The sequence below is a fragment of the Symphalangus syndactylus genome, chromosome 6 (genome assembly GCF_028878055.3).
Source record: "Symphalangus syndactylus isolate Jambi chromosome 6, NHGRI_mSymSyn1-v2.1_pri, whole genome shotgun sequence".
NCBI classification, from domain to species: domain Eukaryota; kingdom Metazoa; phylum Chordata; class Mammalia; order Primates; family Hylobatidae; genus Symphalangus; species Symphalangus syndactylus.
The window spans coordinates 58,374,652-58,388,348 of record NC_072428.2 but is presented as its reverse complement, the minus strand read 5'-3'; the positions used below and the strand labels follow the sequence as shown (position 1 = coordinate 58,388,348).

Sequence of the window (13,697 nt, the reverse complement as noted above, 5' to 3'; positions counted from 1 at the left end):
AAATATAACCAAGTGTTAGTGTTTGGTTATTAATGATGAGAGAAATTTAGCAAATAGAGACCTTATACCAGAGTCCATCAGGTGCTTCTTCAGGAACAGAGTGGGACTACAGAGACTGCTTTTATACCAAGTGTAAACCCCAAGGCCCAAAACCTTGGAGCACATCCATAACTTTGCTTTTTCTCTCACTCCACATCTACCCTAACAGCAAATCCAATCAGCAATTCATGCATGATTGTATCTAGAATTTGATCACTTCTCCTTCATAGCTACATTCCTGTCCAAGCCACCATGTCTTTTTTGTAAAATATATATAATTGAGTAGTTTTTAGTATTTTTTACAAGTTATGCAACTGGTACCACTATCTAACACCGGGATCTTTTTCTCACCCTAAAAAGAAAACGCTGTACCCATTAGCAGTTATTCTTCATTCTCCCTTTTCCTAGCCCTTAGCAACCACCAATCTTTCTGTGTCTATAATTTGCCTATTCTCAACATTTTATATACATAGAATTATACAACGTGTGACTTTCTGTGTGTGGCCTCTTTCTTTCTTTCCCTTTCCTTTCCTTCCCTTCCCTTCTCACGTATCCCTTCTCCCTTCCCTTCCCCTTTCCCTTCCCTTCCCTTTTCCCTTCCTTTCCCTTCCCTTTTCCCTTCCCTTCCCTCTTCCCTTCCTTTCCCTTCCCTTCCCTTTTCCCTTCCCTTTCCTCTTCCCTTTTCCCTTCCCTTTCCTCTTTGCTTTCCCCTTTCCTTTCCTGTTTCTCCATGTTGGTCAGGCTGGTCTCGAACTCCCGACCTCAGGTGATCCGCCTGCCTCGCCCTCCAGAGTGCTGGGATTACAGGTGTGAGCCACCACGCCCAGCCATGTGTGGCCACTTTCAAGTAGAATAATCTTTACAAGGTTTATCCATGTAATATAAATCAGAACTTTATTCCTTTTTATGGCTGAATAGTATTTCCATATGTAGATGTACTACATTTTGTTTATTCATTCTATACTTGTCTTTGAGAGAGTAACTGGAATTAGCCATGGGGAACACATTCCAGGCTAAGAGAGCAGAAGTGCAATCAGTCACCTGATATCCTAAGAAAGCCTGGTATTTTGGAGGGATATATCTGATTTAACATGCCTGAGAGAAGAAATGGTATGGAGAACAGAGAACAAGTGAGGGAGGGGTAGCAAAACAACTGGATTGTTGTTAGGGTCCATAGTCTAAAAGATTCTGTAGATAGTGTTAAGAAATTTGGATGTGATTTGAGGGAATTCATAAAAATTTCCTCTGACTAACTCAGATTTAGGATTTTTTAAATTGTTCAAAATAGGAAAAACCCAAAGATGGTTAGTTTTGTTTTCATGTAATAACGACTACCTTAGGCTTGTGTTTAAACACATTGAACAGATTAAAAAGCCTTTTAGGGAGTTGTTCTTTAATAAATTTTACTGCTAAATTCCCTTTTTGCTTAAAGTAGTGGAAGTAGGCTGGGTGCAGTGGTTCACGCTTGTAATCCCAACAGTTTGGGAGGCCAAGGCGGGCAGATCACTTGAGGTCAGGAGTTTGAGACTAGCCTGACCAACATGGTGAAACCCCATCTCTACTAAAATTACAAAAGAAATTAGCCAGGCGTGGTGATGGGTGCCCGTAATCCCAGCTACTAGGGAGGCTGAGGCAGGAAAATCGCTTGAACCCAGGAGGACGAGGTTGCAGTGAGCCAAGATCCTGCCATTGCACTCCAGCCTGGGTGACAAGAGTGAAACGCCATCTCAAAAAAAAAAAAAAAAAAGTAGTGGAAGTAATTGAAATAGATTTTCCTAGCAATATTATCTCTCTTACGTTTTGAAGCTTTTTAAAATTGGTATGGTGCATAACTTCAATATACTCTTCAGTTCCCACCATGACTTTGAGAAATAACAAATAGATTGAGCCATTTGTTGCATATGGAATTCTCTTTTTCTTTTTTTTAACATGGAATTCTCAGTGGAATATGAGTAGTAATAAAGCATAGATCCTTAAGTTAGAAGTAGGTTGTAATGAAATTAGGGGACTGGATCTTTGCCAAAAATAAAGTCTCTGAGTCTTAATTTTCCTTTCTGTAAAATGGAGGCAGGACCAGACAAGACTTTGAGAAAACATCTAGTCTTACTTTTTGATATTAGATAATTAAAATTCTAGACTGTTTATTATATATGCTCATATGATATGTATGAGCATGTATGTTTCATTCTCATGTATAATAAATGGTTGTCATTTTAATTTCTGATTTTTATCAGTGGCAATTTTACTGCTTTATTTAGAAGACCAATTTAGTAATACTCAAGAGAATCCGTTCTTTTATTTTATAAATAAGAAAGCTGAGGCCTAATGAGGATATATGACTTGTTCAGGGGCTCTTTGGAATGCAGAGTTCCTACTCTAAAGCAGTAGAATCTAGCTGGCATGGAATTGGAAAGGGAAAGGAGGGTAGGAGCCATATGTGACGTGACAGATAAGAAAACGAGTCATTTCATCTTAGCAGTTTTCACTTTGAATTAGGGGTATTTACATCGCACATTGAGAACACAGATGGGAGGATCTTGGTGCTAATTAATAACCTAGTGGCACATCTAGAACTAAGTTTCCCAACTCTTAGTCCAGGGTCTGCTTTTTATCTTCAGCATTATGCACTGTCTGACAGCATTTCTTGCTTGTCTGAGCAAGAAAAATATCCAAGTGAGTTTTCTCAGTTGTAAGTGGCATTTAAATTAACCATACCACACCTTCGTTTTTGCTAGTAAAAATACAGGATTTTATTTGCCAGATATAGGGATATACAACTGTAGTCCTAGCTACTTGGGAGGCTGAGTTAGGAGGGTCTTGAGCCTGGGAATTTGAGGTTACCGTGAGCCATGATCAGGTCACTGCACTCCATCCTGGATGAGGAAGTGAGACCATGTCTCTTTTTTTTTTTTTTTTTTTTTTTTAAGTAGAATTTATAGATTAGACTCTTATTTATTTGGAATTTTCTGGTATTGTTGAATCAGTTATAAACCATTATTAGCAAAATAAAATCAGCTACCACAATTTTTTATGTTTTTAAATTGTGTTATTGGAACTGATGTTTTGCTGTAATCAGAAAGTTCTGGATCTTAATTTTGTAGCAATATCAAATACTGTTATCTCTGAAGGTAGAAAAGAATTATTTCCAAATGAATCAAGAACAAAACAAAAAATACTTTTGCAATCACGTTTTACATTGATTTCATCTCCTTAGAGATTACATAGTACTTTTAAAGTTATCAAACGTTGATTTTTGCTTAATTTTGTTCCTACTTTTCTTTTCAACCAAAGAGATATTCATTGTCATTCCAATCAGTAGAGAGGAAAATCTAATATTCCTCTCTGAAGAACAGTATATTTTAATGTGTTTTTCTTAGTGCTTTTAAAATTCAGGGTTAATTAGGGCTAGCTATACCAGTGTTTTTGATGTTCTTAATGTCTTTTTCTTTTTTTATTTTAATTTCTGTCGGTATTATTCAGAAAGTTCTCTAGAACAGGAAAAAGATTTTTATGCTGTCTTATTTTTTTCCTTGTTTAGAAATCGAAACGAGTTGGCTGAGACTCTTGCACTCCTGAAAGCACAAATTGATCCTGTACTATTGAAAAACTCTAGCCAACAAGACAACTCTTCTCGGGAAAGTCCCAGCTTAGAGGATGAGGAGACTAAAAAAGAGGAAGAAACACCTAAACAAGGTTTTTTTTGTGTGTTTTGTTTTGCTTTGTTTTGTAATCTCTTCCATATTCTTCCACTCCTCTTCCCAACTATATAATTCTGAATTTCTATCTCAATTTGAATTGGGAGCCTTCTTATAAAAGGAGGTTGATTTTTCCTTAATTTAAAGAAAATGAGGCCAAAAACATCGAATATGTTGCTCTTTTATGTAGAACATTTAAAAAATCTTAGTAAAAAATGTTCAAATCATCAAAACATAATATTTTTTACTAAGGAATGTGAAGACATTTAATGAACTTTTTTATTGTGGCAAAATATAACATAAAATTTACCATTTTAACCATTTTTAACCATACAGTTCTGTGGCATTAAGTACATTCATATTGTTGTGATGCACCCATCACCACCATCCATCTCCAGAACTTTTTTGATCTTTCTCAGTTAAAGCTCTGTATGTTTTAAACACTAAACTCTGCATTTTTCCTTCCCCTCAGCCCCTGGCATCTCTCATTCTGCTATCTGTCTCTTATGAATTTGATCATTCATATCCAAGGAATCATAATGCTTGCACTTTTGTGACAGGCTTATTTCACATAGCATAGTGTCTTCAAAGTTCATCCATGTTACAGGGGTCCCCAACCCCCGGGCCAAGGACTAGTACCGGTCTGTAACCTGTTAGGAACCAGGTTGCACAGCAGGAGGTGAGCAGGGACGAGTGAGCATTACCACCCTAGTGAGCATTACCGCCCAAGCTCCACCTCCTGTCAGATCAGTGGCGGCATTAAATTCTCATGGGAGCACAAACCCTATTGTGAACCACTTATGCAAGGAATCTTGGTTGCACACTCCTCATGAGAATCTAATGCCTGATGATCTGAGGTGGAACAGTTTCATCCCAAAACCATCCCCCCAACCCACCTCCTATAGAAAAATTGTCTTCCACGAAACTGGTTCCTGGTGCCAAAAGGTTGGGAACCACTGTTGTAGTGTATGTCAGAATGTTCTTCCTTTTAATAATAATAAATTATTGAATAATTGTCCATTGTATGTATATACCACATTTTGTTTATCAATTCATCCATCAGTGGGCACTTGAATTGCTTCCACCTTTTGGACATTGTGAATAATGCTGCCATGAATTGGGTGTACAGATATCTCTTGAGTCCCTGCTTTCCCTTCTTTTAATCCAGAAGTGGAATTGCTGGATCATATATGGTAATTCTGTGTTTAATTTTTTGAGGAAGCACTGTTTTCCACGGCAATTGCATCATTTTACATTCCTTCCAGTAATGCCCAAGGACTCTAGTTGCTTCCCATCCTCACCAACACTTGTTTCTGTTTGTTTTTTTTTATAACAGCATCTCATTGTAATTATTAGTTCCTAATGATAAGTGATGTTAAGCATCTATCTTTTCAAGTGTTTATTGGCCATTTGTATATCTTCTTTGGAAAAATGTTTATTCAAGTTCTTTGTCCATTTTTTCTTTGGGTTGTTTATTTTTTTGTTATGCTTGAAAACTCTTAAGTCTATGATAATTGTAATTGTTAAACCTGATTTCTGATTGAGTTTTCTAGTTTACTTAACTAGGCAGATCAAATTCTAACCATTCTAGGAAGACAGAGCCAAGTCCTGAGCTCTCCAAAAGGAAAGAAACCAACTGAAATTTTGACCAACATCTTTTTAGTTAATATTTGTTATTGATAACCTTTTAATGACAAGGGAAGGAATTTGCTTTCCTTATCATGTTTTCTTTGCTTTTAGTTTGCCTCTGCTAGTTTCGATTAGAACCTAAAAGTAATGTTATTCCTTTATTTGCTGCTCTCAGGAAACCATTTATAGAAAGCATTCCATATCTGCAAGCATTGCTTGTAAACAAGGAATTATGCCTTTCTGTGTAGTATATAATAATGTTCCTATATATTAAGCATTGCTTTTAGCCGAAATGTTGATTATCGTCCTTCATTGCTTATGTGGTTTTATTTCAAATGTCTGTGGTGGTATTATTTCTAAGCCCAATTTCTGCTTTGAAAAATTATTTTTCATATGTTAAAATTAAACTTATAGACTACTTTAGAAAGCTTTTTTTTTTTTCCTTTGAGACAGGATCTCTCTCTGTCGCCCAGGCTGAAGTACAGTGGTGCAGTCATGCTCACTGCAGCTTAGAACTCTTGGGCTCAAGTGATCCCGGCCCTTCAGCCTCTCCTGAGTAGCTAAGACTATAGGCACGTGCCTTCAGGCCTGGCTAGTTTTCATTTTTTATTTTTTGTAGAGATGGGATCTTGCTCTGTTGCCCAGGCTGGTCTTGACTTGGCCTCAGGCGACCCTCCTGCCTTGGCTTCCCAAAGTGCTGGGATTATAGGAATGAGTCACTGTGCCCAGCCATGCATAATAATTTAAAAGTAGTCTGAACCTCCTATTGAATTTCTATTCTTTTTTAATAGTATTTTCCAAGGATTCGTTCTGGGTTTAAACTTAATATTATTTGTTCATTTTGGTCATTCATTCACATATTTTCTTATTCCCATACACAATTAAAATCAAAGCCAGAGAAAATGTGAATTGGAAACCAAGGTCAGAATAATAGAAATTTAAGAGGCAATTATTTCTAATACAAGACCTCAAAATTGACACTGATCTTGAAGGGAGACTCATGGTGTAGTTTAAAGTAGAAAGAAAAACAGAACAAACTGTTTTTCTAGGTAAGCTCTTCCTAATAGTTAATGCTGAAATTTCTTTGTGGGGCCTTATAGTAGATAATGGGGGATTTCAACAATAACAACAGCTAACATTTATTGGGCACATCCTGTTTTCTTTGCAGTCTACCAAATGCTGCATATGGATTTTCATTTAATCCTCATAGCAACTCTTTGAGGTAACTACTATTATTATTTTAATTTTACAGATGAGGAAATTGGAACATTTATAATGTTGCCTCAGGTCATATACATAATTAAGTGTCAGAGTCTAGATTTGAAGCCTGATCCTTCTATAGCCTGTGCTCTTAAAGTGATCTAGAGTAGTACTTCTCAAACTTTAATATGCGGGGTGTTCACTTCGGGAGTTTTTTAAAATACAGAATCTGGTGGAGTGGGTCCTGGCTGTCTGCTGATTGGCTGTTTTAACAAGGACCTATGTAATGCTGATACTGCTGGTTAGAGGACCATATTTTGAGTAATAAGGTCATCTCCTAACTTCTGAAACAAATACACCAAAGGCCGTTATACGCTTGTTTTTGAAAACATTTCTCAATGAATGCTGATGTTATACCTCTCAACATAACTAAGAGAAAATGGTCTGTAAGGGATGACATCTCTTGAAAAAGTAGAAGAGGAGGAGCAGCACATTTCATTCTCTTTGTTTTTCTGTCTTCTATTTTTGTTTTAGAGACAGTCGGGCTGGAGCGCAGTAGTGCAATCATAGTACGCTGCAATCTGCAACTCTGGGCTCAAGTGATCCTCCTGCCTCAGCCTCCTGAGTGGCTGGGACTACAGGTGTGCGCCACCATGCCTGGCTAATGTTTTTTAATTTTTAATTTTGTAAAGACATGGCCTCACTTTGTGGCCCAGGCTGGTCTTGAACTCCTGACTTCAACCAATCCTCTTGCCTCAGCCCTCCAAAGTTCTGGGATTACAGATGTGAGCAACCGCGCACAGCCTACCTTCTCTTTTGCTTTTCTGCTTCTCTTTCTCTAACAACAAAATGTTTCTTACTAATTCATTCATTCATTCAGTGAATACTTACTGTGCACCTTCTCTGTGCTAAGCATGATTTTAGGCATATAGTTTAATAAAGAAAGACTAAAATCCTTGCTTTTGTAAAGCTTACACTATTGTAGATAAAATAGTAACACATAAACCATTTACTATGTGCCAATACTGTTCTAAATGCTTTGCCTATATTGTCAGATCATTTTCACAACAAACCCTGTTTAGTAGTGTAATATTATTACTTCCCTTTTTTCAGATGAGGGAAATTAGATAAAGAGTGATTTCAGTAATTTTCCCAAGGTCACATAGCTTGTTAATGGCAGACCTAATATTCAAAACTAGGCAATCTGTCTCCAGTGTCCCTGTGCCCTTTTAATGCTGCACTTACATATAATTTCAGCCCCTAAAAACCCTGTCTCTCACCCTTGTCCTCTCAGATGTAGTTCTTGTAGTCTATTCCATGGCAAGACCAAATAAATATGATTCTGTTCTGTCATTTTTATTCCTTTCAGATATAAACAAACATTACCCTTGGGCTGTGTTGGGGGATCAGGGCCAGGTGGGAAGGAGTAGGTCAAAAGCTGGAAACAGTCCTGGGGAATGTCTAACATAGAGTGTAGAAGCAAAATGTGACAAAAGTTAAAAATTAAGCATGGTTGGATATTTGCAAATTGGGCAGCAAGAAATAAAAATAAATAGGCACTGGAGAGAGAATAACAACCACTCTTATTCTTGTAGCTAAAATAGATTTTTCTTTAGTCATTAGTTAAATTGCCATGCCTTGTATCTTAACTCAGTAAGATAAGTTTTTGTTTATTTTTGTATAGGTGCTAAGGAGAAACGTATTAACTGTAAAAGTGGGCAAAAAAATGGAAAATGGCAGCAAGTGGCCTAGAAAATGGTGGCACCAACTAAATAATTAAGTTGACTTTGTTTCAAAGACAATTAGAATTGCCTTCTGAAAGTCTAAATTTGCTAGACTAACATTCAGAATATCAGTCTGGTCTCTCTTTCTAGCAGTAGCTCCTGCTTTTTCTTACATGAGTACTGGTTCCAGATCATCTAGATGCTTTTGTTTTCTCCATATGTCTTGGGCATTCCCTTCTGTGTCTGCATGCTGTTCCTCTCCCTCAGATGTTGTCTCCCCAACTCCCATGAAAGTCTGGTTATACTTCAAGGACCATCTGAAACTTTATTTATACTATTTGTATCCCACTTATATTAGGGCTAGTCATGGCATCAGGCTTGAAGCGCTCAAATACTTTTTGAGTTGTTATTCTCAGACTATGGTAGATTTCCAAGTAAGTGTTTGGTGTCATTTATACCCTTTTATGGGAGTTTAAGATCCATTGTTTTAATTTAGGTGATAATACTACCTGGAAGGTATTGTGCATATAAAACACCATGGAATTTAATATATATTTTCTCTCTACATTGGATACTGTATTCTAATTTAGAAAGGACCAAAAAGTTAAAAATAAACTTTTCTGGGGAAAAAGTTGAGGGAAGCTCAACTAACATTTAGTTTTTAATTCTACTAATTAAAAGAAGATTGTCCTTTTGTTAATTTTTACAGTAATGCACTTCTGCCTACAGGTGATCAGATAAGATATCGTTTGAGAATTTCTTATAAAGAACAAAATTTACAGACTGGCAGCTCACAGACTTAATTTGGCCCAAAAACGTGTTTATTTTGGTTTCTACAGTGCTGCTTTGTTTTTAAAAAGCTAAGATAAAATTCACCATTTTAGTGATCTTAGTATATTCACAGCATCGTGTAGCCATAACGACTAATTCTAGAACATTTCTAGCACCCCACAAAGAAACTCTGTACCCACTTAAAAGTTACTTGCCATTTCTCCCTACCCTCATCCCCTGTAAACCATTAATCTACTTTATCTTTATGGATTTGCCTCTTTGTAGCATTTCATAAAAATAGAATCATAGAGCATGTGGCCATCTGTGTCTGACATTTTCATTTAGCGTAATTTTTTTTAACATTACACTAACATAATGTTAAAAACGTATGCTAAATATTACAACATCCATGTTGTAGCATGTATCAGTACTTCATTCCTTTTTATGGATGAATAATATTTATTTGTATGGATATACCACATTTTATTTATCTGTTCACTTGATGGACATTTGGATTTTTCCACCTTTTGATATAGATAATGCAGCGGTGAATGTTATTATACAAATTTTTGAGGGAACATATGTTTTCATATGACTGATTTTTTAAATGAAGTTGCTGTCAACATCTAAAATTGAAAATTAGAAAAGTTGTCAACTTTGGATGATCATTTTTATATGTCAAAAATACTCTGTAGCTAAATAATGGTTGTTTCTATTTATGTGAGATTTACATTCCATTTTGCCATACTCCTTTCTTTTGCCCTCTAAAATTGGGCTTAGTCTCAGGTGCTTATACCTATATTTTTTTCTTACAGTGTAGTTAACATGAAAATAAGATATTTATTGTATTCATGTCTTTATCAATTTTGGAAAAACAAAGACCAAGAATTATTTCAGAAAAAGGAGAGAGTTGCTAATTGTTGAAGTGAAATATGTCAGTACAGTTGGTTTTTGTATTTATTTATTTTTAGAGTCAAGGTCTTGCTCTTACTGCCCAGGCTGGAATCTAGTGCCACAATCACAACTCACTGTAACCTCCATTTTCTGAGCTCAAGGGATCCTCCTGCCTCGCTGGGACTACAGGCACATGCTACCATGCCTGGCTACTTTTTTAGAGAGACAGTGTCTCTCTATGTTGCCCCATCTGGTCTCAAACTCCTGGCCTCAGGCAATCCTCCCCCTCATCTCCCAACATGTTAAGATTATAGGCGTGAGCCACTGCGCCCAGCCCAGTATAGTTATAGTAGGTGGATTAACTTACTGATGATTTTCCTTTGATCATTATTAATGTGATGTCAGATATAAAGCTTAAACTCTATGTGGCAAAATAATATAACTTAACATAGTCTATTAGTCTGTTCAGGCTATTCATAACAAAATACCACAGACTGGATGGCTTAAAACAACGGAAATTTATTTTCTCAGTTCTGGAGTTAAAAGTAGCAAATTTGATTTCTAATGAGGGCTCTTTTCCTGGCTTGCAAATGACTCTCTTCTCTTTGTGTGTGGAGAAAAAGCTGTTTTCTGTTCCTCTGATCTTATAAGAGCACCATTCCTGTAATGTTAAAGTCCCCTGCTCTTCTGAGAATTCTTTAACCATAATTACCTCACCAAAGGCTCTGTCTCTAAATACAGTCACATTGGGGGTTAGGTCTTCAATATATGAATTTGTGGGGGACACAATTCAGTCTGTAACATGTATTACTATGAAACTATCCATTGTAAAAGCTATGATGGTTAACATAAAAGGTACCTGAGGAAGTAATTGGGAGGGGGAGGACTGATATTTTAAGGAGATTTATTTTTGAATGCTAAGATGTGCAGCTATATATTCTTTTTTTTTTTTTTTGAGATGGAGTTTTACTCTTGTTGCCCAGGCTAGAGCACAATGGCGCGATCTAGGCTCACTGCAACCTCTACCTCTTGGGTTCAACTGATTCTCCTGCCTCTGCCTCCCGAGTAGCTGAGATTACAGGCGTGTGCCACCAGGCCCAGCTAATTTTGTATTTTTAGTAGAGACGGGGTTTCTCCATGTTGGTCAGACTGGTCTTGCACTCCCGACCTCAGGTGATCTGCCCACCTTGGCCTCCCAAAGTGCTGGGATTACAGGTGTGAGCCACCACACCCGGCCAAAACTTTTAATTTTGAGTTTGAGTGCAGCAAAAAAGTGTATCAAACTAGAATGAGCATTTGCATGTGTAAGTACAATTGGAAATACTCTTGCTCATAGTGAGTAGATTACTGGTAATAAATGAGACAAGATGTTAAATTATTTTTTATATTTTCTGTTGTACCTGATGAAAGCACAGATATTTATGATGTGTTACTTATAATGATTTCTTTGTAACTTTGATGAGAATTTTAATATGACTGGAGATAAAAGAACTTACTTCCCTGTATCATTATCTAGGGACTTTTTTTGTATTAAAAAAATTAAAAGTGGAACATGGCATTGTCATGGTAAACTTGTGAATTGGATAAGCTCGCATACAAGAGTCAACGTGTTGATTAATAAATGAGCTACACAACACAGTATTTTTCCATACATTGCAGTTTTATATCTTTAGTCCCTGTCGGGATCCTTCTTAGGTTTCAGTATTCAGATTCCCAAAACTGCTACAGATAACACTTGGCATCAGTATACTGAGATCGATCTAGAACAGGGAATCATAGCTTGCCAACAGGAGCAACATCTAGCCTTAAGAATAGTCTTTGCAACAGTTCTTAATGGCCATCCAGAAGCTGTTTTCTCCCAGGTGACAACTGGAGAAACAAGTAGATGGGATTTACATTGAGCGGGTCCAGGAACCACTCAAAAGCCTCATGTTCCATGGAAGCCAATATCTCTTCTATCAACTCTGTGGACCAAAGTTCCAGGATTCTCACCGCATTCAGGAGGCCCCAAGGGTGACACCCTTATCCTGTATTTATATTATTTTTTTATTCTAGATTGCAAGGTGTTTTTTGTTTGTTTGGTTTTTGGTTTTTGGTTTTTTTGCCCATGCTGGGGTACAGTGGTGCGATCTTGGCTCACTGCAACCCCCACCTCCTGGGCTTAAGTGATCCTTCCGCCTCAGACCCCCAAGTAGCTGGGCCTGCAGGCACAAGCCACCATGCCTAGCTCATTTTTGCCTTTTCTGTAGAGAGGGTTTCACAGTGTTGCCCAGGCTGGTCTTGTACTCCTGAGCTCAAGTGATCCACCTGTCTCGGCCTCCCAAAGTGCTAGGATTACAGTCATGAGCCACCGTGCCTGGTTGGGTTTAAATTTTTTAATTGACAAAGAGAAGTTGTATATATTTATGGTGGAATATCTAAAACTAATTCCATATTGTGGAATGTCTAAAACTAATTACCATATGCGTTGACTCACAGACTTATCTTTTTTTGTGATGAGAGCACTGAAAGTCTCCTGTCCTAGCAATTTTCAAGTATACAGTACATTGTTGTAACTGTAGTCACCATGTTGTACAGTAGTAGATCTCTTGAACTTATTCTTCGTAACTGAAAGTTTTTATCTTTTGACCAGCATCTCCCCACACCTTCAGTCCCTCATAACCACTATTCTACTCTGCTTCTGTGAGTTCAACTCTAAGATTCCACATGTAAGTGAGATCATGGGGTATTTGTTTCTGTACCTGACTTATTTCACTTAGCATAGTATCTTCCAGGTTTATCCATGTTGTCACAAATGACAGGATTTCTTTCGTTGTTAATGTTGAATAATATTCCATCATGTATATAGATCATATTTTCTTTATCCTTTTATCTGTTGATGGACACTTAGGTTGATTCCATATCTTGCCTATTGTGATTAATGCTGGAGGGAACATGGGAGTGCAGATACCTCATTAACAAACTGGTTTCATTTTCTTCGGATATACCCCATAGTGGGATTACTGAATCCTATAGTACTTATATTTTTAATTTTTTGAGGAACCTCCATACTGTTTTCTATATGGCTATACTACTTCACATTCTCACCAACAGTGTACAGGGATTCTCTCTTTTTTATTTTTTTTTTCCTCATTTTTGCCTACACCTGTTGTCTTTGATAATAACCACCCTAACAGGCATTAGGTGATACCTCATTGTGGTTTTAGTTTACATTTTCCTGATGAGTAGTAAGATTGAACATTTTTTGATACTTGTGGGCAATTTCTAGAAACTTATGGATAGGGATCAAAAAGTTTATGTACTGAATGTATAATAATGCACTAGTCAAGCATGGTGTAAGCCGTGCTCACATCACCATACTCCAGCCTGTGTGACAGAGTGAAACCCTGTCTCAAAAAAGGAAAAAAAACTATTTTTATTATATAAAACATGTTTTGGCAGGGTGTGGTGGCTCACGCCTGTAATCCCAGCACTTTGGGAGGCCGAGGCGGGAGGATCACTTGAAGTCAGGAGTTCAAGACCAGCTTGGCCAACATTGTGAAACCCCGTCTCTACTAAAATTACAAAAATTAGCTGAGTGTGATGGCATGAGCCTGTAATCCCAGCTACTCGGGAAGCCAAAGCAGGAGAATCGCTCGAACCCAGGAGGTGGAGGTTGCAGTGAGCTGAGATTGCACCACTGCACTCCAGCCTGGGTGACAAAGTGCGACTCCCTCTCAAAAAAATAAATAAATAAAATAAAACA

General features: G+C 37.3%; 1 protein-coding gene across 2 annotated transcripts in view; it reads left to right on the top strand.

The window, feature by feature from the left end:
- The window catches only part of RSF1 (remodeling and spacing factor 1), a 163,156-nt gene that overhangs the window by 95,194 nt on the left and 54,265 nt on the right, over nucleotides 1-13,697 (top strand). For both annotated transcript variants that reach the window (XM_055283029.2, XM_055283028.2), the window contains exon 5: nucleotides 3,578-3,732. In XM_055283029.2, the coding sequence (XP_055139004.1) occupies nucleotides 3,578-3,732 (155 nt within the window). The remainder of the gene's footprint in view (nucleotides 1-3,577; nucleotides 3,733-13,697) is intronic.